The sequence below is a fragment of the Nelumbo lutea genome, chromosome 1 (genome assembly GCF_056320005.1).
Source record: "Nelumbo lutea isolate HS-2025 chromosome 1, American lotus-T2T, whole genome shotgun sequence".
Taxonomy (NCBI): Eukaryota; Viridiplantae; Streptophyta; class Magnoliopsida; order Proteales; family Nelumbonaceae; genus Nelumbo; species Nelumbo lutea.
The window spans coordinates 100,405,943-100,427,565 of NC_142684.1; the positions used below are offsets into that span (position 1 = coordinate 100,405,943).

General features: G+C 37.1%; 1 protein-coding gene across 7 annotated transcripts in view; it reads left to right on the forward strand.

Moving 5' to 3' along the window:
• The window catches only part of LOC148876415 (eukaryotic initiation factor 3 gamma subunit family protein), a 43,303-nt gene that overhangs the window by 13,563 nt on the left and 8,117 nt on the right, over positions 1-21,623 (forward strand). For all 7 annotated transcript variants that reach the window (XM_088966791.1, XM_088966793.1, XM_088966794.1 and 4 more), the window contains 4 exons: positions 8,098-8,179; positions 8,261-8,331; positions 16,450-16,491; positions 19,330-19,454. In XM_088966791.1, coding sequence (XP_088822917.1) covers positions 8,098-8,179; positions 8,261-8,331; positions 16,450-16,491; positions 19,330-19,454 — 320 coding nt within the window. The remainder of the gene's footprint in view (positions 1-8,097; positions 8,180-8,260; positions 8,332-16,449; positions 16,492-19,329; positions 19,455-21,623) is intronic.

Consider the following 21,623-nt stretch of genomic DNA (forward strand, 5'->3'; position numbering starts at 1 on the left):
ACTATCTTTGAGAAACAAAAATCCTATGTTTAGATCTAGCTACCTCAATACTTATTGAAGGCATTTTTTTAATCCAAATAATATTTAAATAAATTAGAACTCAAATAAGTGGGTTGGCTAGTCTACTAGCCAAATCATTAAAACTATAAAAAAGTATCCCGTATGGGAGTTCCTTCTCCTTAAGTGGAAGGGATATGTGTCCTTCACCTAAGAGGAGGAGGTAGTTACATAACTACCCCATTCCTTATTTAAGCTCCTCAAGGAGAAGCTAGAAATAGGGAGATACATAGAGAGACTCTTCGGAGAAATTCACAAGAGGTTCTTAAGAAAAGCAAAGATAAGGAGAAGAAGAAAAGAGAAGTGCTCAAGGGAAGGCAAGGAAGGAAAAAAGTCTCACTAATACAGGTAGAAAAAAGGAAAGTCTTCTGCTATATATCCTTCTTTCTCTCTCTCTTTTGTTTTTACTTTTGAGAAAGGAAATAGAGGGGAATAAACCATCTACAATCAGGTGCCTCTACTTGGTTGATTATGGTCCCTCTTTCAAGACAAAGGGATTAAACCATCTACAGTCTAATTCTCGAAGGCTGATTATGGTTCCCTTCAAATGAAAATGAAGAGCAGAGGGATGAAAATCGTCTACAATCAAGTATTCAATTTGATTGACTGCGGTTCCCTTTTTGTATGCAAAATTCCAAGACAATTTGATTGACTATAGTTTATTGTGAAGGAGTGAGAAGGAAATTTTCTTTGTATTAAAAAGAAAAGAGAAATGTATTGCTGTATAGTTTCTCAATTGTATTTTCTTTTTCTTTCTTCTCATTCTTGTACACTTGATGTAAAAGAAAACAAATGAAAAGTTTGTTTTTAAGTACCCTATTGTTCTTTTCTTTTGTTCTATGCATTCATTTCTCCAAGTCAGAATCAAAAGGTGTTCTCTACTTTGTTGTGGAGATGTAATTAAGGGGAACAATCTGTATGATTCCTTGAATGGGCCTTACCCAAAATAATAAAAACTCAATCACTTGATTGAGTGAATTATGTTGTATGAGAATTTATTAAAACTCTCACACCAACAATACCTAACAAGTATCGTAGCTCACCCAGATCTTTCACCTCAAACTCTTGATGAAGGAGTTGTTTAAGAGACTCAATCTCACTGTTATCATTCCCTGTCACTACAATATCATCCACATATGCAGCAAGCAAAGTCAAGGAAGAGTCCACTCTCTTAATGAACAATGTATGGTCTGACTGGGTCTATACATAGCCGAATTTTTCAAGGGCTTGTCTAAATCTATCAAACCAAGCTCTAGGGGGACTGTTTTAGTCCATACAAGGCTTTATTCAAACGGCAAACCTTATTTCTTGTCTCTGCATCATAAAATCCAAGAGGTAACTACATGTAGATTTCTTCCTTTAAGTCTCCATTGAGGAAGGCATTTTTAACATCCATTTGGAACAAGGGCCAAGAGTAACTGGCTGCAAGGGATAATAAAACTCTAATAGCGGTCATCTTTGCTATTGGAGCAAAAGTCTCCAAGTAGTCTATACCATAAGTCTGAGTAAATCCCTTTGCAACTAACCGAGCCTTATACTTTTCAATGGAACCATCAGTATTATGTTTCACAGTAAATACACATCTACATCCAACCGGTTTCTTCCCTTTAGGTTGGTCAACTAGCTCCCAAGTATTATTCCTCAGAAGATCATCCATTTCAACCTTCATTGCATCTTTCCACTTAGGAACTAACAAGGCTTCCTGCACTATTCTGGGGATAGGAGGAATATCAGCAACGGATGTGGTATAGGACCTGTAAGAGGGGGACAAGCGATCATAGGACAAGAACTGGGAAATGTATTGAGTTGTGGATGTGGTGCAACTCCGTTTGCCTTTATGGACTGCAATTGGGAGGTCAAGGTCATCCAAAGGAGGTAAGGGTGCAACAGTGGAAGGTATCTCAATGGGACTTGGATCTGATAAAGGGATTGTGGTACTTGGGTTTGGATCCGCAGAAGGAATTGGGGTTGGCCCGGATTGCTGATGACTGAAATCAACCTGCCTCCACTGCCTGTGATAGATTCTCAAATTCGGACACTTTTGACAACTCTCTCCATTACATCCCTCATCACTCAATGGAACAGGTAAAGGAACTTGTGATGAGTTAACCCCACTCTCATTACTCTCCCCATGAGGAGAAACCCTAGGATAATAGGGTACATCCTCAAAGAATGTAACATCCATAGAGACAAATCTCCTCTCGGAAGTAGGTTCATAGCGGCAATAATCCTTTTGAGTTTGTGCATAACCGAGAAAAATACATTTGGAGGCCTTAGGATCAAATTTGGATCGATGAGGTCCAAGAATCTGAGCAAAGCAAGTGCAACCAAAAGTTTTAAGGGGAACAATAAACAATTCTTTATCGGGGTATAGAAGGGTAAATGGAGGCTTCATGTCAAGAACCCGTGAAGGAACTCAATTAATGAGATACACTGCTGTAAGAATAGCATCTCCCCAGAAACTAATAGGCACATTGGAGTTAAAAATAATGCTTTTAGCCACCTCCAATATGTGCCTATTCTTCCTCTCAGTAACCCCATTTTGCTGTGGTGTATAGAAGGGTAAATGGAGGCTTCATGTCAAGAACCCGTGAAGGAACTCGGTTAATGAGATACACTGCTGTAAGAATAGCATCTCCCCAGAAATGAATAGGCACATTGGAGTTAAACATAATGCTTCTAGCCACCTCCAATAAGTGCTTATTCTTCCTCTCAACAACCCCATTTTGCTGTGGTGTATAAGGACAAGTACTCTGGTGAATAATCCTATGATCAAGCAAAAAAGAGGCTAATGAGTTGGTAAGTTTTCTTTCGCATTATCAGATCTGAAGATTTTGATTTTGATCCCAAACTGGGTTAAAATCATCTGATGAAAGATCTGGGTCAAAGCAGGAACCTAATCTCGAGAATGCATAAGGTAAACCCAAGAAAAACGGGTATAGTCATCAACAAACAACAAGAAATATTTGTATCCCCCCCATAGTAGTGATGTGATACGGGCCCCAAATATCGGTATGCACAATATCAAAAGAATTACTACTTTTATTACTCAATGAATAAGATGTTCTACAATGCTTTGCAATCTCACAACTCTCACATTTCAAATTGGACATTTGAACAGACTCAAATAAATTAGGAAACAAACTCTTCAAAGACCGAAAGGATAAATGGCCCAACCGATTATGCCAAAGCATAACCTAACTAACAGGTTGAGAAACAAAAGACTTCCTATCTTCACTATCTTCCCAATGAGAATTCTCTCCAAGTAGATAGATCCCATTCGTCTCACGGCCAGTTCCAATCACCTTCTTTGTCTCCAAGTCCTGAAAAACACATCGGTTAGGGAAAAAAGTTACTGAACAATTCTGATGTTTTGTAATGCTACTGACTGAAAACAAGTTAGTATTAAGCTTCGGAACATGCTGAACTGAAGATAAGGAAATTGTATTAGACAAGTTGATGTCTCCTTTGCTAGAAATGGGAACAAGGGAACCATCGGCAATGGACACTTTATCTCTGTCAGAAGATAAGTGATAGGTAGTGAACAGTGATGGCAAGCCAGTCATATGGTTAGATGCACTTGAGCCTATTACCCAACAATGTTCAATGTTACTTGGAGCTAAAGCATGATAAGTTGAGGCCCGAGTACTTGAATGAGCAAAAGATGATGTGGGAGGAGTTGATGGCGGCTGAGATGATTGAGCTGAATTGCCAACTTCTATTTCCAACTGAGTTAGGGCAGCTTGGACAGCAGCTAGGGTTTCTAGAGGTGTGTCTTTTGTGCCCGATGAGGATGCACAATTAGTATTAACAGCCATATTAGCATTACCCCTTTTGTTCCCGAGCTTTGTTAGAACTGGATGAGGGTGCAACTTCCAATTTGTGTCTTTAGTATGCTTAGGTTTCTTGCAACGTTCACACACTAGATCCCGCTTGTCTTCCTTCTTTATATCCCTCTCCATATCACCCCCAGACGTAGGTTTAACTACTGCCAAGGCTGGTGGGAAGGGCTGATGTTGCATCATAACCTTTTTCCTAGTCTCTTCACTATGCACTAAGGAGTAGGCTTGAGCTAGGGTTACACTGTCCCTTGTTAGTAGTTGCTGTCTCACAATATCATAGTCAAGATTCAGACCAGTTAGGAACTCAAAAACCCTATTAGTTTTAACTTGCTTTCTATGAGTCTGTGCATCCTTCAGACTTTCCCACTCAAGTGTTTCTAGGTGGTCAATTTCATGCCATAGAGATTTCAAGGTAGAGAAGTAAACCGAGACTGGTTTCTCTCCTTGCTTAAGGTTGTTAACCTCACACTTCAATTCATAATCCCTAGCAACATTAAGGGGTTGGGAGTAAGTCTCCTTCATGATATCCCAGATTTCCTTGGCTGTTTTTGCCTGCAAATAGTTCTGGCTAATATGTGGTTGCATAGAGTTGCACAACCACGTCATAACCAAATAGTTCTCCTGAACCCATTTGGTATAAGCTTGGTCCTCCTTAGTTGATTCTTTTACATCTCCCAACAAGTAGCTCAGTTTTCCTCTACTTCCAATGGCAATTATGGTCGATTGAGCCCATTTTAAAGTAGTTTGATCCATCAAACTTCACAGTTGTAATCTGAAAGGCATTCTCAGACATGTTATCAGAATTGTTAGTTCCAAAATCACCTTCCCCCTGATTCTTGAACTCCATTCTTGATCAAGAATTAATAAAAAAGCCTTTTTTAACTCCTGTAATAGAAAAACAACACCCAAACAACTGATAACAGCCAGCCTAGGTCTTCCAAAGAACAAAGAAAATAGAGTTCTGAATGAAACCAGTTCAAAATCTGATATGAAACCAACAATTCTGAATTTTAGGGTCTTCTCTCAAAACCCTAAAGAAAAAAATACAGATTTTCCATCCGCACCTCTCAGAATAAACCAAGATGATTTTTTTCAACGTTATTCTCAAGAAAAAAGCTTACTTTATGAAAAACAATCTCTGCCGCCAGGCCCGCCACCTTCTGTTTGATGCAAGGCTGTAATCTTGAAGATTCGAAGCCTTTTCTGATTCTTCCTGACTACTGGAACTCTCCCAGCCTTCTACAATCTTCTTAGTAGCAGCCGCACACTACCAATAACCTCCAAGAATTAGTTGATCCTCCTTCTTTGTTGAAACACTTCTAACCCTAGGAGATTCTCATGTAGTCAATCTAATTAGACTAACATAAGAGCTCCTAGGTCGGCTCTGATACCAAGTAGTTGATCAAGACTACAATTAGTCTTGAATTCAAAGAAAAAGAATGAAGAAATTGAAGAAGAGAAGAAGAAGAGAGGAGAGAAGAGAAGAAGCACACAAAGAGATCTTGGAAAAGAGAGAGGGTTGGTCTTGACATCAGCCAACCCACTCTTAATATTTGTATATCTTGTCTAATTGTAAAAGGGCTGAATTGCCCTTATTGCTTACATGGCAAATAAACTAATAATAAAGCTGAAATAACAAACTGAAATAACTACCAACTAACACCGATATAACTAACAAAAATATGCTGCCATACGAACACAGTGGGGACCACATTAGTGTTCTCTACATCTTGGTCCCACCTATCATTAAGGGTGCAAGTCGGCAGGGTTTATGGTCAACATAGGCCCGAGCCTAGCCCGAGCCCGAGGTCAAACCCGATTTTCCCAACCTGAGCCCAACCCCCCTTGTAATTTGATGCACTTGGGTTGGGCTTGGTCCTGGACCGGGCTCGGTTTGGTCAATTAACCCACTCTAAAACTATACATATATAAATGTATTTATGCGAATATATACACATATATTTATGTATGTATGTAAATATGTATGCAAAATTTCTATACAAATGTTATATATACAAATATGTGTGTATATATATGTAAATATGTATGCAACATTTACATATATACACATATATATGTATAAATGTATATAATTGGGCCGAGCTCGGGCTACCTAGGCGCTAGGCCCGAGCCTAGCCCGAAAAATAAAAAAACTCAATTTCTTGGGCCGATCCCAGCCCGAGGACTGAAAATCCAAGCCCAGCCCGTGTAAAATTCCAGGTTGGGCCGGTTCGGGCTCGGGCTGGGCCCGCCCAAGTTGCCCCCGTACATATCATGTTCAGCTGTCCCACTCTTGGGTTCTTTCACTCTTCCATTTATGTAACCAACTTTTTCCCTTGCTGTTGCATAAAGTTTTACACCTTTAGCCCACTCCAGATAGTTCAGGCCGCTTAAAAGGGTAATTGGCACAGGAAACATCATATTTTCAACTCCCATACCAGCTGTACTACGGGTTGATGTAACCCCAGATGAGGTAGAATCATCATTTGCCATTGAGAGAAACAGTCTACAAAACAAAACCCAAACCACAGGTGCATAAGACCAGTCCCCACTCAACTATTACCTCTCACAGTCACAATTAGGGCACTAAACACCAAAAATTCTGCTTCTGAAATAAAGAACAATCTGCTGAAAACCACTGCTAGCAACTAAACAGTCCAGCAACAGTCTAGAAATTTAAATTTCAGTCACCATTGGACTACACAGTACAGACACCAACCCATCACAGCACATACTTGTGACAAAAGGGGATCACACACCCTTGTATGAAGGTGCAAATCCAAGACCAAGTCTTCATAGCATTGGCCAAAGGAAAAAAGAGTCTTCACAGCATCGGCCCCCTCCTACTAGGGTTACCTTGGTGCTATGACCATGGAAGAACCCGGAAGAAACAACTACAGGTGGTTCTGATCAATCCGATTAGGGTTTCTTGCTTCACTGACCAAGAAATCAGAAAACTGGGTGGAATAAATGTGATTCAGAGGAGAAAAGACACTCCTATCGCCCAGAGTTGCGATCTGATACCATGTTTTCTTTTTAGAAGAGAGAGAGGACTGAGAGGGGAGGAGAGAAGAGAGAAGAGAAGAGGAGAGGAAGAAAAGTGTTTGAGAGTCAAAAAGGTTGGGCTGGCGGCGCCCAGCTTCTTATTTATAATAACATGATGTAAATAAAAGAAAAGAAAATTACAATCATGCCCCTGGTGGCACGCTAATAATAAAATGATTAAACAAAGAAAAGAACATGCTGACAGCACCCTAGACTGACAGCACTCTAACAGCAGAAACAAAATCAAATCCAACAACAGGAGCTAATGGGATAGTATTCCTTTTTTTGCTATTCTTTCTTGATTCATCTCTGTAAAGAATTTCTTTTGGTATATCTCATCCCCTACACTCTATAATTTTAACATTGATAATGCTTTGTTTGTACCTCAAAAGAAAAGGAAAAAATAAAAAAACCTTTCCATTTCCTAAGGTACTCTGGCCTTTGCTCAGAGAGGATAGGTCCCTGCAGATAAGAACCGAATACCCCAGTTGATGTATGTTTTATGACTTTCTAGTTTCAGACTACTTAGAAACTCAGTCCAATGTGAGGTAATGTTAGTTTTGGATCTATATATTTAAGTTACAGAACAAACCCAGTCCAATGTGAGGTAATGCAAGGGGTGGTAGAAACCAATTGTATTGGGCTCAAATATAATTTATATTTTATTTTTCTGTTGGAGAGGTAGCATCTCGTGCCTCTAAGGGATGCTTGTAATGCTTTTCATATTTGATTAATAAATTTGAAGTTACTTGTCAAAAAAAAAGTTACAAAAGTAACAGAACAAAGCAGTTTTGTTGTACTGTTTTTTTTTTGGCACACCTATACAACTTTTTGACTCTCACATGGATTTGTCCATGTGAGGTACAGAATTGTGCTAGTCATATTGTATTCTTTTGGCACACGTACATTTTTTTTTTTTGTTTACAACTATATGAACCACATGCTGGTGTAACTAGAGAATTGGTTACTTTGCACACGTCTTTATCTTCCTTTAAGAATGGACAAATATGTATTTGTTGGGTAGAGATTTATAGATACATTTTGTTTTTCATGTCTATGTCATGGCATGTGTTAGTTAATCATTATTCCATCTTTCTTGTAAGGGAGGCAAAATGTTTCTCTTTCTGACTATTTCTTATTAGTTTGAATACAGACAAGGTGCAGCAGGTGATGAAATAGTTGAAGCATTAATTGCGAACAGCTCAACATTTGAGAAGAAAACATTGTTTTCTCAGGTCAGTTTGGTTTACAGAACTTAAAATTTTGATGTGCTGCTTTATTAGAGATTTTTTGCTGATTTTTCGCTCAACCTACAGGAGAAATATAGACTTAGAAAGCAGAAGAAATATGCACCTAGGGTACTAATGAGGCGTCCTTTTGCTCGAAGGTGAAGTCTAGATTCCATTATTTTATTTAGTCTTCTTGCAAACTATATCAAGTTGATCATTATTTAAATGCTAAACTTTGAAAGTTAAACTGGTAACCAAAGATAAGCATCTTTGATTTACATATCCAACTATAGAGCACTTCTTTGTGTTTCTCTTCTAATTTGTTGATTCATTTTCTGACATTTCCTAATCATGTGTATATGATGTTATGTTCGGTTGTTAATGATGGATCATATATTATCAACTTGTGACTGGCCTAGTTTGAAATTAAGATTTTAGTTAAAGATAATCTTTTTGTTGGTAAAGTATAAAGTTGTATTGAAAAGGAAAGAAAACTAGTGTGAGCTTTGTGGCCTCCTGCAACACACAAATATACATAAACTCCACCATACTTGCACTCCAAAGGAAGCCATAAACTGTGGCTCAAGCAAAACCAACAGCCTTTCCAATGACAGATAATGGTGGTTGGGTAGTACTTAGCTCGGGTTCAAAGATCAATAAAACAAGGAAAACAGATGAGAGAGCAATGTTTAAGGCTGTGCTGTTGCCTGTAGGTAGTAGGTACTTAGGACTGTCATAAGGCTGAAAAAGTGTGAACTGGTAGGGAAATAAATATTAAACAGGGAAATCTAAGATAGTAGACTCTTCCGCTAGACAGTTGAATAATCTTTTTATCCATACTAAAACCAAGGCATATGGAGGATTTTGACATGTTTTGATATGGAAAACTGAAGCTGAAAGCAAAGTAATGGGGTTGTGTCTCATGGAGTATGGATCTTAATACCAGTCTGTATACCATATGCAGCAACAGCATGTGCTTTGTTTAGTAAGTTTGAACCTCTTTGGGAACCTGGGAAGAATATAACAGATCTGAACATTCCTGGACATGTATGTCAGCCACCTCTATGACATTCCTGGACACGTTAGATGATGTAATCAGTAGATAACAACTATCACTTGAGAGATGTTTTTTTTTGAGAAAAAGTTAACCAGATTTCATTAAATAGAACAAGGAGTACATGAGCAGATGTACTGAATAAAGGGAAGAGAGCTTAAACAGCAGAAACACAAAATTACAAGGGGGGAAGCCTGTTGCTGTATAAATTTTCTAAGTTTGCTCCAATTTTAGCTAATCCATCTGCAATTTGATTCAACTCCCTCGGTATCCACAACAGATTTACATTTAAATTTTCCAAGGAGTCTCTTGCCTCAGTCAGATAATGACTCAACCTCCACGGACCCCCCTCCTTGTCTTTCAGCCATTTGATAGTATTAGCAGAGTCTCCAACAATGGATAATTTCTGAATGCCTAAACTTATTATTATTCTGATACCAGTGAGTGCTGCCATCACTTCAGCCTTTGTTGAGTCTGTGTTACCTATTGGGCCACTGAAAGCCCAACAGATAAACCCCTGTTCATCCCTCAAAATACCACCTATCCCAGCTTTGCCTGGATTGCCTGCAGCACTTCAATCGAAGTTTAGAATCATCCCTTCTTCAATATGTGGTATCTTTATCTTTGGGTTAGTTGAGGGTAAGTTGGGAGAAGCAAGATTGTTTGGATATTTTTGTTAAGATCATTGAGAGAGAGGCCCTGAAACATCTCAGAATTAACAACCCAAAAATTACAACAAAAGAATATATCTGAAATTAATTCTTCTAGAGATCTGATTTTGTTTTCAAATATGCGCATGTTTCTTTCCTCCCAAATTCCCCACAATACTGCATGTACCACAATTTGCCAATACACTTTACCTCTTCTGCTCAAGCCTGACCCATGCCACTGATTGAGGAACTCCTGAATATGCTTTGGAGAGACCCAACTAGTCAGGTTTAAGAAATGCCACCAAATCTTTTAAGAAAAATTGCAATGAGTGAGTAGATGATCTGCAGATTCCCCTTCTCTTAGGCAAAGCACAAATGTATGAGGAGAAATATATAACCTTCCCAGGCTTTTTTTCCTGAAGAAGATCACAAGTATTTATTCTCTATAGACATGGTTCCCAGACAAAGAAGCAAACTCTTAGAGGAATATGACTGCTCCATACCTTCTTGAAAGGGAAAGAGGAGATCTGATCACCTGCAATTAGAGCCTTAAACATAGATTTGGAAGAGAAATACCATTTGGGTTGAGGGTCCAGACTCGGGTGTCAATGGAATGAGGTTAGGTGGAGACTTCTTTTAAGGTGAGGAAGAGGTTTATGAGGTCTGAGATCTCAGTGTCCCTTAGAGGTCTTTCAGGTTCAGGGTCAAGTTAATATCGGCAGGTAAAACTGGGATACAAGAGGAATCAGTTGAGTCTTGGTCTGTGGAGAGATTGAAGATTCTAGGGAAAGATTCTGCTAGAATGGTATTCCCCCACCAGAGATCTTTCCAGAATTTTATTTTATTTCCATTTGCCACTTTAAGTATAATGAAAGTAAGGAAAGAAGAGTGTGAAGAGACTATGCCTTTCCAAGGATTTGAATTCTTTACCTGGTTCAAATGAAGATTACTGTCCCACCCATTTGCATTTGTTCCATATTTACTAGAGATGACAGCTGCCCAAAGTGTATTGGATTCTACAGGGAATCTCCATAGCCATTTGCTCAAGAGAGAGATGTTCTTCTCTTTCAAATGCCCAACTCCCAATCCTCCCTCCTCCTTCAACTTACAGACTTGATCCCAACTTACCAAGTGGTTTCTATTCTCCCCTCCTCCATCCCAAAGAAAGTTTCATTGGATTTTCTCTAAATAGTTTCTCACTTTAGTAAGAATTTTGAAGACAGAAAGATAATAAATTGGTAAGTTGGCTAGAGAGGCCTTTAGGAGAATCAGTCTACACCCTTTTGATAGGTAGCATTTTTTCCACGAAGCTAATTTCTTTTCAAACTTCTCCACCACTGGTCCCCAGAAGTTTAGTGTTCTTGGGTTGCCTCCAAGGGGCATTCCTAGATAGGAAATGGGGAGATTTTCCACCTTATAGTTCAGAACATATTTGAAATTCTCTAGGAGGCTCTCTTCAACTGAATTTATGGGTACAATACTAGATTTGCTAAAATTGACCCTCAGCCTGGTAATTGATTCGAAGGCTTTGATCACCCTCTTCACATTGGAGATGTTTTCCAAGGATGCATCCAAGAATAGGATGATGTCGTCAGCAAATTGCAAGTGAGAAACCTGGACCATATCTCTTACCACTTCAAAGCCCTTAACCGAACTTAGTAGTTTGGCTTTGTCAAATAGAAAATTGAAGATGTCCATCACTAAGGTAAAGAGGAGAGGAGAGAGTGGACAGCCTGTCTAAGCCCTCGACTAGCCTTAAAGTAGCCCTTAGACTCTCCATTTAGGAGAACTGAAAACCAAGATGAGCCAATGCATCCTTTGATCCATTTGATCTCATCTCCTGCCAAATCCTCTCAGTCTCAATCAGTCCAAGATATACTCCCAGTCAACCTTATTGTAGGCCCTTTCAAGGTCTAGCTTGACTAGAACCCCTGGATTCTCACGAGTCTTTCTGTCTTCTACACATTCATTTGCAGTTAAAATACCATCCACAGTTTGCCTTCCTTTGACAAAGGCAAACTGATTTGGAGAGATCACATCTTGTAGCACTTCTTTCAGTCTTCTTGCTAGGACTTTGGCCAAAATTTTTTAAACACGCCCTACCAAACTTATTGGCCTAAAGTCCTTCACTTCCAAAATTCCCCCTTTCTTTGGGAACAAGCACAGAAAGGTTGAATTTGAGTCTTTATTTACTATGGCTGAGGAGTGGAACTCTCTAAAGAACATTAGAAGATCTTCCTTAACAATATCCCAACTTTTTTGGAAGAAAAATAAAGGGAAACCATCTGGGCTAGGTGCCCTGTCTCTATCCATGCTAAAAACTGCTCTTTGATTTCCACCTCTTCAAAACTTCTTTCCAACCAAACTTTCTTATCTACCGACAAAGTTGATCCTTCCCAAGTATTCAATCTGAAACTGCACATGCTATCCTTAGAATATAGGCTCTTAAAGTAGGAGAGGAAGACTTCAGCTATTTCTTCAGAATTTTCCACTTCTCTTTGGTTCACTCTTATTTTGGAAATGAAGTTTTTCCTTCTTCTCCCCGAGGCATACACGTGGAAAAATCTGGAGTTATTATCTTCTTCTTTCAGCCACCTCACTCTAGATCTCTGCCTCTAGTAAATTTCCTCCTTTCAGCCACCTCACTCTAGAGCTTCGAGAACCCCCTATTTGCTAATGTTGTTCATTCATTCATTGCAATAAAACATCTTCTTAAAAGGCAATGAAAGTTATAAAATCATTATTTTTTATGTGAGAAATAATAATTTCAGACCCTAACATAGACTCGTTTGGGCTTGCCTTGAGGGGCGTGGTACAAAGGTGACTCATAGAATCAAGAATGCAATATGTTTTGCATCACATTAACTATTTGAAGCAATGCAATTAAGGAAAAAAGAGATTGTGGGTTTTACATGCTTGAAAATGCTTTATATGTTTGCTTTTATTTTTAAATTTTCATTTGAATAGACTTTACATGTTATGTTTATGTATTTTAATTTTAGATAATAGGTTTTTTAAATCATTTATTTTAAAATTTAAGTATATATTTTTTATTAACATCATGTTTAGTATTTTTTGATTTTTTTTTTTAATTTTGGCATTTTTTGAATTTTTTGACTTTTTTATTTTTTATTTTTAGCCTTTTTTTGTAATTTTGCGCCTTTCTTAAAAAGGTGCACGCTTCACCTTGCGCCTTGTGCCTCAAGCGCAAATTGGCCCTTGCGCTTTTTTCGCGCCTTGCGCTTTTAAAACACTGGTCTAAACTTCTAGATGAGGACACCACTTGGGAACTTACTTGGATCTGCAAATGAACTTTCCCACTTGAGGCCTTGAGAGCAAGCTCTCTCTAAAGGAGGGAGGGATTGTTAAGACGGCTGAAACAGAACAACAGAAAATCATTAGCCAGTTTTACAAGAGAAGGCCACGTCAACAGCCCAACTAACTGACCATCCACTTGCAACGGTTTTAACAGAAAAAGAAATTAAAGAATGTAAGTGAGGGGAGCTTTGTAAAACAGTATAAATAATCAAAGATAGGGGAATAAAGCCATTGACCTTTCAGCATCATTTCTCTCTCTCTCTCTCTCTCTCTAATTTAGGAGGTTGGCTCCCTCGAAGAGCTCTATGTTAGGCAGGTTCCTAACAAGTTTTTGTTATGTGCCTTAGGAGAGCTCACACCTAAAAGCTAGCTGTTAGAGGGAGGGTACCCAAGCACATATATACACCACAACAACATCCCATACTACTGATGTGGGATACCTCACATTAGCATCCCATACTACCAACATGGGACAAATGGATCGTAACATTCCACCACGCTCCGCAGTCCTGGTGCCCATGCAGGCTGGCTTTGCACTAGTCTACCTAGTCCCGGCCGAACACTGCAATACCAACATCACTACCTGCGTCGCACGATTGCAACTGGGATATGCATAGTGTAGGCTTTGATACTATTTGTTATGTGCCTTAGGAGAACTCACCCCTAAAAGCTAGCTGTTAGAGGGAGGGAACCCAAGCACATATATACCCCACAACAACATCCCGTACTACCAATGTGGGATACCTCACATTAGCATCCCATACTGGTACATGGGACAAATGGATCGTAACAAGTTCTTTTGTTGAATATGTAAATTCATATGCCTTATGGAAGTACAATAATGAGAGGAGGAAATTCAAGTGGCTGGTGCGGGAGATGGAAGTTAAGACACGTTGGGTTAAAAGATCAGCTAATTCCCTAGCTGATGGTTTAGCTAAACAAGGGGCAGAAAGCGATTCACTGTTTTGGGCTAAGCTGTAACTATAGTGTGTTTTTTCTTTCCTTTTTTCCTTTTCATGAGGTTCTTTGCGGCTCTTGGAAGATAAGTGTGTCTGTCTTCCTCTTGTAAATCTTCTATTGATGATTTAATGAAAGTGTTATTGATAAAAAAAAATGTAAATTCATCATTTTTCTTTCAGCCTACATTTCAAGGACCAAAACTTCTTTTTAGTGATTTTAGTGTCATTAGATAGGCAAATTACCTTCCAATGAGACCAAGATCTTGTAAATCTGACATGTTTTGGGAGCGTTGTGGTCAATTTGGTGATAAGTGATGACAATTGAGTCCTTTTTTCTTTTTTATTTTTATATTTGGAGTTGTAATAGAAGTAGGAAAGTGTTTTTAAGACTAGGCTATTTGAATATAGAGTACTTGATTTATGAAATAAAGTTAAATTTTTATTGACAAAAAAGAAATAAAGTTAAAATTTTATTGATAAAAAAATAAAGCTAAATTTTCAAATTCAAGAATTGGTGTTCTGTTTTATTTCTTCTTTCTTCTTCTTGGGTAAGATCTAAACCTTCTTGCTTGTCTCTTGTAGTCAGATCTAATTACTCTGCACTTTTTGCTGAATCTTGGACTTTTCTTGATTGATCTTAATTAGTTTTGGTTCTTTCTTGACTTAGAAGATTGGTCCTATGGGATAAATTACTCTAATCTATAAGTCCTTAACTATCATTTGAAACACACCTAATACCCCCTCAATAACTATTTCTTTTTTTTGATCGGTACCCCTTAATAGCTATTTCTCCTAATTTAGGGTAATTTCCATTACCCTAGAATTACCGTAGACTTGTCTGAAAGCTTCCACTTAGTTGATACTTAAGCTTACTAGATAGGGTTGGTTACATAAGCCTTGAATCATCTCTAGGGAAAATTAACCAACCTTAGGAATGTTCCCTAGCCTTCCCCAAATCCCAAAGCTTAATCACAATAATCTTACATCTCTCGCTTGTGCCATTACTATTTTTTTTATCAGTAGCAGAAATTTCATTTATTCAATTAAGTTAATATTCAATGCATTACAGGGAAATCATTCCCAACCGCTTGCTTGGCCAATGAATCAGCCAACCCATATGTGGATCTCTTGATCAATCTGAAAGTTGCTCCCAGTTCTTTAACTTGACTGCCAATCTCCATTAGATTTTGCCAATAGATCCAAGCACCCGAACTGTTACTGCTCACCTGTTGAAAACCGAGTTGTTTGGCTATTTTCAAGCCCTCGTAGTAATGCCATTTCTTCAGCCTTTATAGAGTCTCCATGACCAATTGCACCTGAGTACAATGCTAGCACCATGTCACATCCCTGAACACACCATAGTGTCTCTCCACTGAGAATACTTTGAAGGCCGTCATTGTTTTCACCCTATGGGCAACCTTCACTATATCCTCTTTGGTGTTGTACTTGTTGAAGATCCGCTCATTTATTTCCTCCCAAAATAGTCCATATTATAGCTGCTCTAGCTGCCCACCACATGATTCCTTCTCTCTTCTTAGGTTGTCTTTGGAATTTGGGACAAAAAGGCTAGCCACATCTTAAGCAGGGTTCCATCTGCAACCAAAGAGAGAAGAAAAACATATCCAAACACAATCCACAAAATAATAGGAGATAAGTAAATGGAGAATGGTCTCACTGCTTGCTTTGCAAATAATGCATACATAAGGAGAAAGGCATTTATTAGGCCTTATTTTTTGGAGCATGTCACAGGTGTTGATTTTTCCAAGAAATACTTCCCAATAGAAGGCCTTTATCCTAGGTGGGACAGGATTACAATTTTTTTTTGATAAATAACCACGAGAATTTCATTAAACAAACTGCATAAATAACCCTTGTGCCATTGCTATCTCTTTCCATTTATTCTTCCACATCTTGATGTCTTAATTCCCAAAAGAGGAATGCATTTTTTTATTGGTAAGCAAGTGATTGAATGTTTTAATGCAGTAGGTTTTTTATATGCCTATTCTTATGGGACTGTTGGGACAATATAAACAGAAAAAATGGGTTTGTCTTTGCCTTATGGTGTAATATTTTTTGTACATCACTTGATCTACTATAGTTCTGATTTGTTTTTGGTCCTTGAGACACTTTTCCATTCATACTTGTTGCCATTAAGCCATTACGACAAATTTAACATTGGTTAAGTGCTCTAACAAATATTGTATGGCGCTATTTGCTAGTGTGTAACCAATAAAATATTGGTATTTGACTATCTGTAGTCTATTTACTTGTGGTCCACTTTTATTTTTCTTGCAGTATATGCGAGGCATACTTCAAGAAGCATCCGGCTAGGATTGGGTAATAATTTCTTAGAAAGTTTTTTTTTTCATTTTATAATTTCCAAATCCTTTGTGATTTCAGCTTAATATATTAGAGGCTTGGAGCTAACATTTTAGAAACTTTAATGCAAATATGCTACACCATTATGAAAAAAAAATTGGTTGTATTTTGCAGCTGTCTCAATTTAGACTTTTATTTTTTTATAAGTATCATTCAATTCAGATGTAAATTTCATTTTTCAATAATGCAATTCAGTTAACTTGGTCTGCTACTGTGAGACATTAAATCTTATAGGCACCAAGCTACCTTAATTGGACTATTATCAGGAACCAAGCTACCTTAATTGGACTATTATGGAAACTAGAGTTATTGTCCAATCTATGCCTTTTAATTGGACTATTATCAGGAACCAAGCTACCTTATGTTATAATTCTGGAAATCTCCCCCAACTTCTTAAACCTTCTTCTGGATATGCCATGATGATTTATCCTTACTTGAAATTAATCTGGCTCCTCCTTCATGTGTCACCCTTATACAATTTGTTGACCTTTCATGGGTCTAAACTGTTGTATGTTTGCACCAATGCTGGAGACTATTGAAGTCGCAGGCTTGTTATGCACCATCCTTATCTTACAGGACATCATCAGTTTGGGTTTCTGTAGTTGCACTTCTGGAGTCCATGTTGTTTACTTTTTTCATATCTTTAAAATGTTTATAAATGGGTTGAGATTCTGTGGTTCTTAGTTATGACTGATGCTTTTAGATGTTTGAGGGTTTGGTAGTTATCAATTTTCTTACGGTTAAGTTTTAGAATTTTGATATATTTAACTAATCACAGAAAAAAGGTATATTTCACTAATGAAAGGGGCTCTAGATTTTTGCCCATTGTGTATGTAGGATTGACCGAATAACTGGTTTGTTGATAGACGTGCCCTGTCCCTGGAGAATATTGGATGCCATTCTTGTAGGCTTAGTATCCTTAAATTGATGAAAGCACACAATTCTTGGATGGGATTAAACAATAGATCCTATCCAAGCTTGATTCTGTTCCAGTACATTTCTTGTACATTTTTCTTGACATGGATTTGTAAGTTTCTTTTTTTTTTTTTCTCTGTATTTGGTGATATGCACCACTAAACATGGATTCGTTAGTTAAAGGCAGTGCATATAGCTTTGGTTTTAGTTTTTCAATTCTTTGCTGTCCTTAATTGACGAAAGAACACCTTTCTTAGATGAGATTAAACCAACAAATCCTATCCACCTTGATGCTATTTCAGTACATTTCTTATATAAAATAGCTATTCCAGTATATTTCTTGTTGATTTTGCTTAACATGGATTTGTTATAGTTTTGGTTTTACTTTGCCAATTCTTTACTGCCCACTCCAACTTCCACATTGGATATTAAGTTAGAGAACCTATAACCAGTCAATTAATAGCCAACTCCCTTGACACTAAGGAAAATTAAATATTATAGTCCTTTGACACTATCCAGTCCTATTCTGAAGTAATGACCATTATGAGCCTGAAGCTTCCTTTTTAACTTCTGTAATGACCATTATCAAGCCACTTTTTTTCCTCAAAAAAAATGGTTCGATATGACTGGGTAGTAATGCTTGGGAATCTGAACTTGCTGGGTTACAGGACTCCCTATTCTAACTGCTACCAGTGATTCACTGGGGCTGAGGTAGCGGTTGTTACAAATGTGTATATTGAATACTGTATTGTCATTCCTAATTAGATGCCTAATAGAGAAACTAACCAAATATTTGAATGCAAGCAAAAAGTGGTCAGCACTGTCAATTTGGCTAACAATTAACAAATGCCATAAATTTGGTATGCTGTATGTGAAATTGTAAATTTGTAATATAATTAAATGATGATAGTTTGGGCTTTGTATTTTCTTTTTTTGGTTCCATTCTAAATTGCTTGTGATGTATTCTGTTGGTGAAATCTCTTTATCTTTGAAAGTAATTTTTTATATTTTAAAAAATAGTTTACCATAAGATATAGGGAAGGGGATGGACACTGACCTCCAGAATGGCCTCATTCTCAGTGGATAGTAAGCATTTAGAATGAATGATCTTGATCTTGATGATCTTAAATTCTTAACTTCGTTAGTGATGCCTTATAAAGCCAACACCAGCAGGGTAGTTCTTAAGATTCAAATTTGAGGAATCTTGCAACCAGGATTCATCTGTATCAGTGAATTCCCCAGATCATTACCAAATAATGGTCCCAGCTATATAGGATATTGGGACTTAGGAGGGGTATATGATGAATCCAAATTGCATTTACAACATTTACATGCTTTAGAATATAAAAGTACAATTCCTTGGAGTCTTAATTCTGTCTTGAAGGTGCACAATCCAATGATCTTGTGTAGGCTTATGTTCTATTTTGATCATCACCATAACCATCACCACCACCACCACCACCCAAAGGGAGTCAATAGCATGAGTCTTATTTCTCCATTCTATGTTCTTCTAGAATAATCAACTTGTGCTGAATCAGTTATTTTCTGCATTCATCAGTCGTCTGTTTCATATAATCCTACTATCTTTGTCCATTCTTGTATTTTGTTGCCTATCAGTGCTATTCTAGATTCTGTTAAATGCCCTTACTTCTAATTTATTATTTGTACTTTATACTCTTGTCATTTATCTGTTTTGACATCCTTATTGTGATTACATTCCTTATGGGATATGTTCTTTGATTGCTAACATTTTGGTATAAAACAATTTTATCTAAATAGACAATATATGGGAGTATGCACTGTAGAATCTAAATAGACAATTTTGTCTATCTATCTTTCTATATATGTTTAGGTCATTACTTGTTTTTCTATGATTCTCAGGTTCATGCGCATAGATGCTTTATCCCTTCTGCTTTCTATGGCTAATGTTGGTGCATACTCTGATGTCCTTGTGGTTGATATGGTGGGTGGAATTCTTACTGGTGCTGTTGCAGAACGTTTAGGAGGTATCTCTTTTTTGTTTTGTTTTCTCTTTTTCTCTGAAAGTTTCTTTCAGGATCATAGTTGTCAAGGCATCCGCCTAGGCGACTAGGCACCCTTGGCTGGGTGCCTCACCCAAATGCCTTGACTCGTAGCAACTAGGCACCAGCCTAAGTGACTAAGCACTTGCCTTGACGTTAAAAATGACATGGCGGGTGTCTTATATAATATCATCTGTATTGCTGTGTTTTATTATTATATGTGTTAATGCATTTCAATATATGCTATATATATCATTTATACTTTGTTTTAATGTTTTACTATTGAAATTTAAAAGATTAAAGGGTTTTGAGGAGAGAAAAAGAAAGAAAGAACGAAAAAAAGAAAGAGGAAAGAAAGAATAAAAGTATAAAGAGGTACCCTTTTTTTTTCTATTCTCTCTCTCTAATTAAATAAAACAAAAATTCCATCCTTGTTTTTTCTATTTTACTTTCCATCTTGAATATTTATCATATAAAGTTAATAACCTTCTTAGCTGCTAATTGATATGAAATTACTCTATTAAATACTTATTATAATAGTATTATATTTGAAAATAATGAAATTAATATATGTAAAAGATTTTTTCTTTTAATTAGATGTGATGATTTGCCACATTTTGAGGAAATTTAATGTTCTTAATGAAGAGAATTGCTATTTTTTCAATTAACATACATGCTCAATGGTATATAAAGCTAGGGAACTGGCCAAAATTTTAGTTTTTTATATTATAAATTTCTTATCGCATAGGCTACTAGGCACCCCAATGTCGCCCAGAATCACCTAGGCACTTTGAAAACTATGCTCAGGATAAGATGCTTAATGGGGATGCCATCATTTTGTAAGCCATATTACCTGTAGTGTTTCTATAATTTATTGTTTAGAAAATGTGGACAACACATTTTACTGTTGTTTTGGAGCCAAATTTTATAAACAATGTATAACACAATTTTATCTGATCAGCATTCTTCTTTCAGTTCATTTATCTTTTAACATCATCATCATCATCATCATCATCATTTAAGCCTTATCTATGGGGTTGGCTACATGAATCCTGTTTTGTCATTCCGTTCTGTTTAATGTCATATTCATTGTTAAATTATGAGTGCTTAAATCATTTCTTGCTACTTTGACCAATGTCCTTTTTTGATCTTCCCTTAGCCCTTTAGCCCCTTCAACTTGTAAGTAATTGCTTTTTCTAACAGGTTATGCTGGTGGTCTTCTATGCATGTGACTGAAACATCTGATTATACTTTCTCTCATTTTATCACCTATTGGAACTACTCCTAGGTTCCTTCCAATGGATTTTCTGACCCTATTCTTTCTAGTTTTTCTACTCATAGATCTCAGCATGTACATTTCTGCCACTCATTTTTTGGACATGTTCTTTGATAGCCCAACATTTTGCTCCATAAAGCATTATTGACCTTACAACTGTTTTATAGATTTTTTCCTTTTAATTTAAGTGGTATTCGCCTCTCCCATAAGACTCTAGATTCACCTCTCCATTTTGCCCATCCTACTCTTTTTTTTTTTTTTTGATATAAACCAGAGATCAATTGCCCATCCTACTCAAATTCTATGGGCAGCACCCTCAATTTCTCCCTTGCTTTGAATTATTGAATCAAAGTACAACAGAAGATCACATTGAGTTATCTCTTGGTCTCCAATCCTAAGTGTACCCTGATTTGCAACTCCTATTAATATTAAATGTAGATTGCATATATTCTGCTTTATTCGTACTTATTTTAAAACCTCTTGTTTCTAAAGTGTTCGTGCATAAACATAATATTGCATTTAATCCTTAATTACTTTCATCAATTAAAACAATATCATCAGCAAACAACAAGCACCATGGGACCTCCTTTTGGATATGTTTAGTCAATTCATCTATGATAATTGCAAATAAATAGGGGCTAAGTGTTGAACCTTGGTGAAGATCCATTGTAATTGTAAAATCTGATGTCTCTTCTGTAGGTGTTCTAATTGGTTGTTAGTTTCGTACATATCCTTAATTAGGTCCACATATCTAGTTGGCACTCTTTTATTTTCCAAGGTCCACCATATTGTCTCTAGTGACTCTATCATATGCTTTCTCTAGACTAATGAATGCCATATGAAGATTTTTTTTTCTCTTAACTCTTCTATCAATTGTC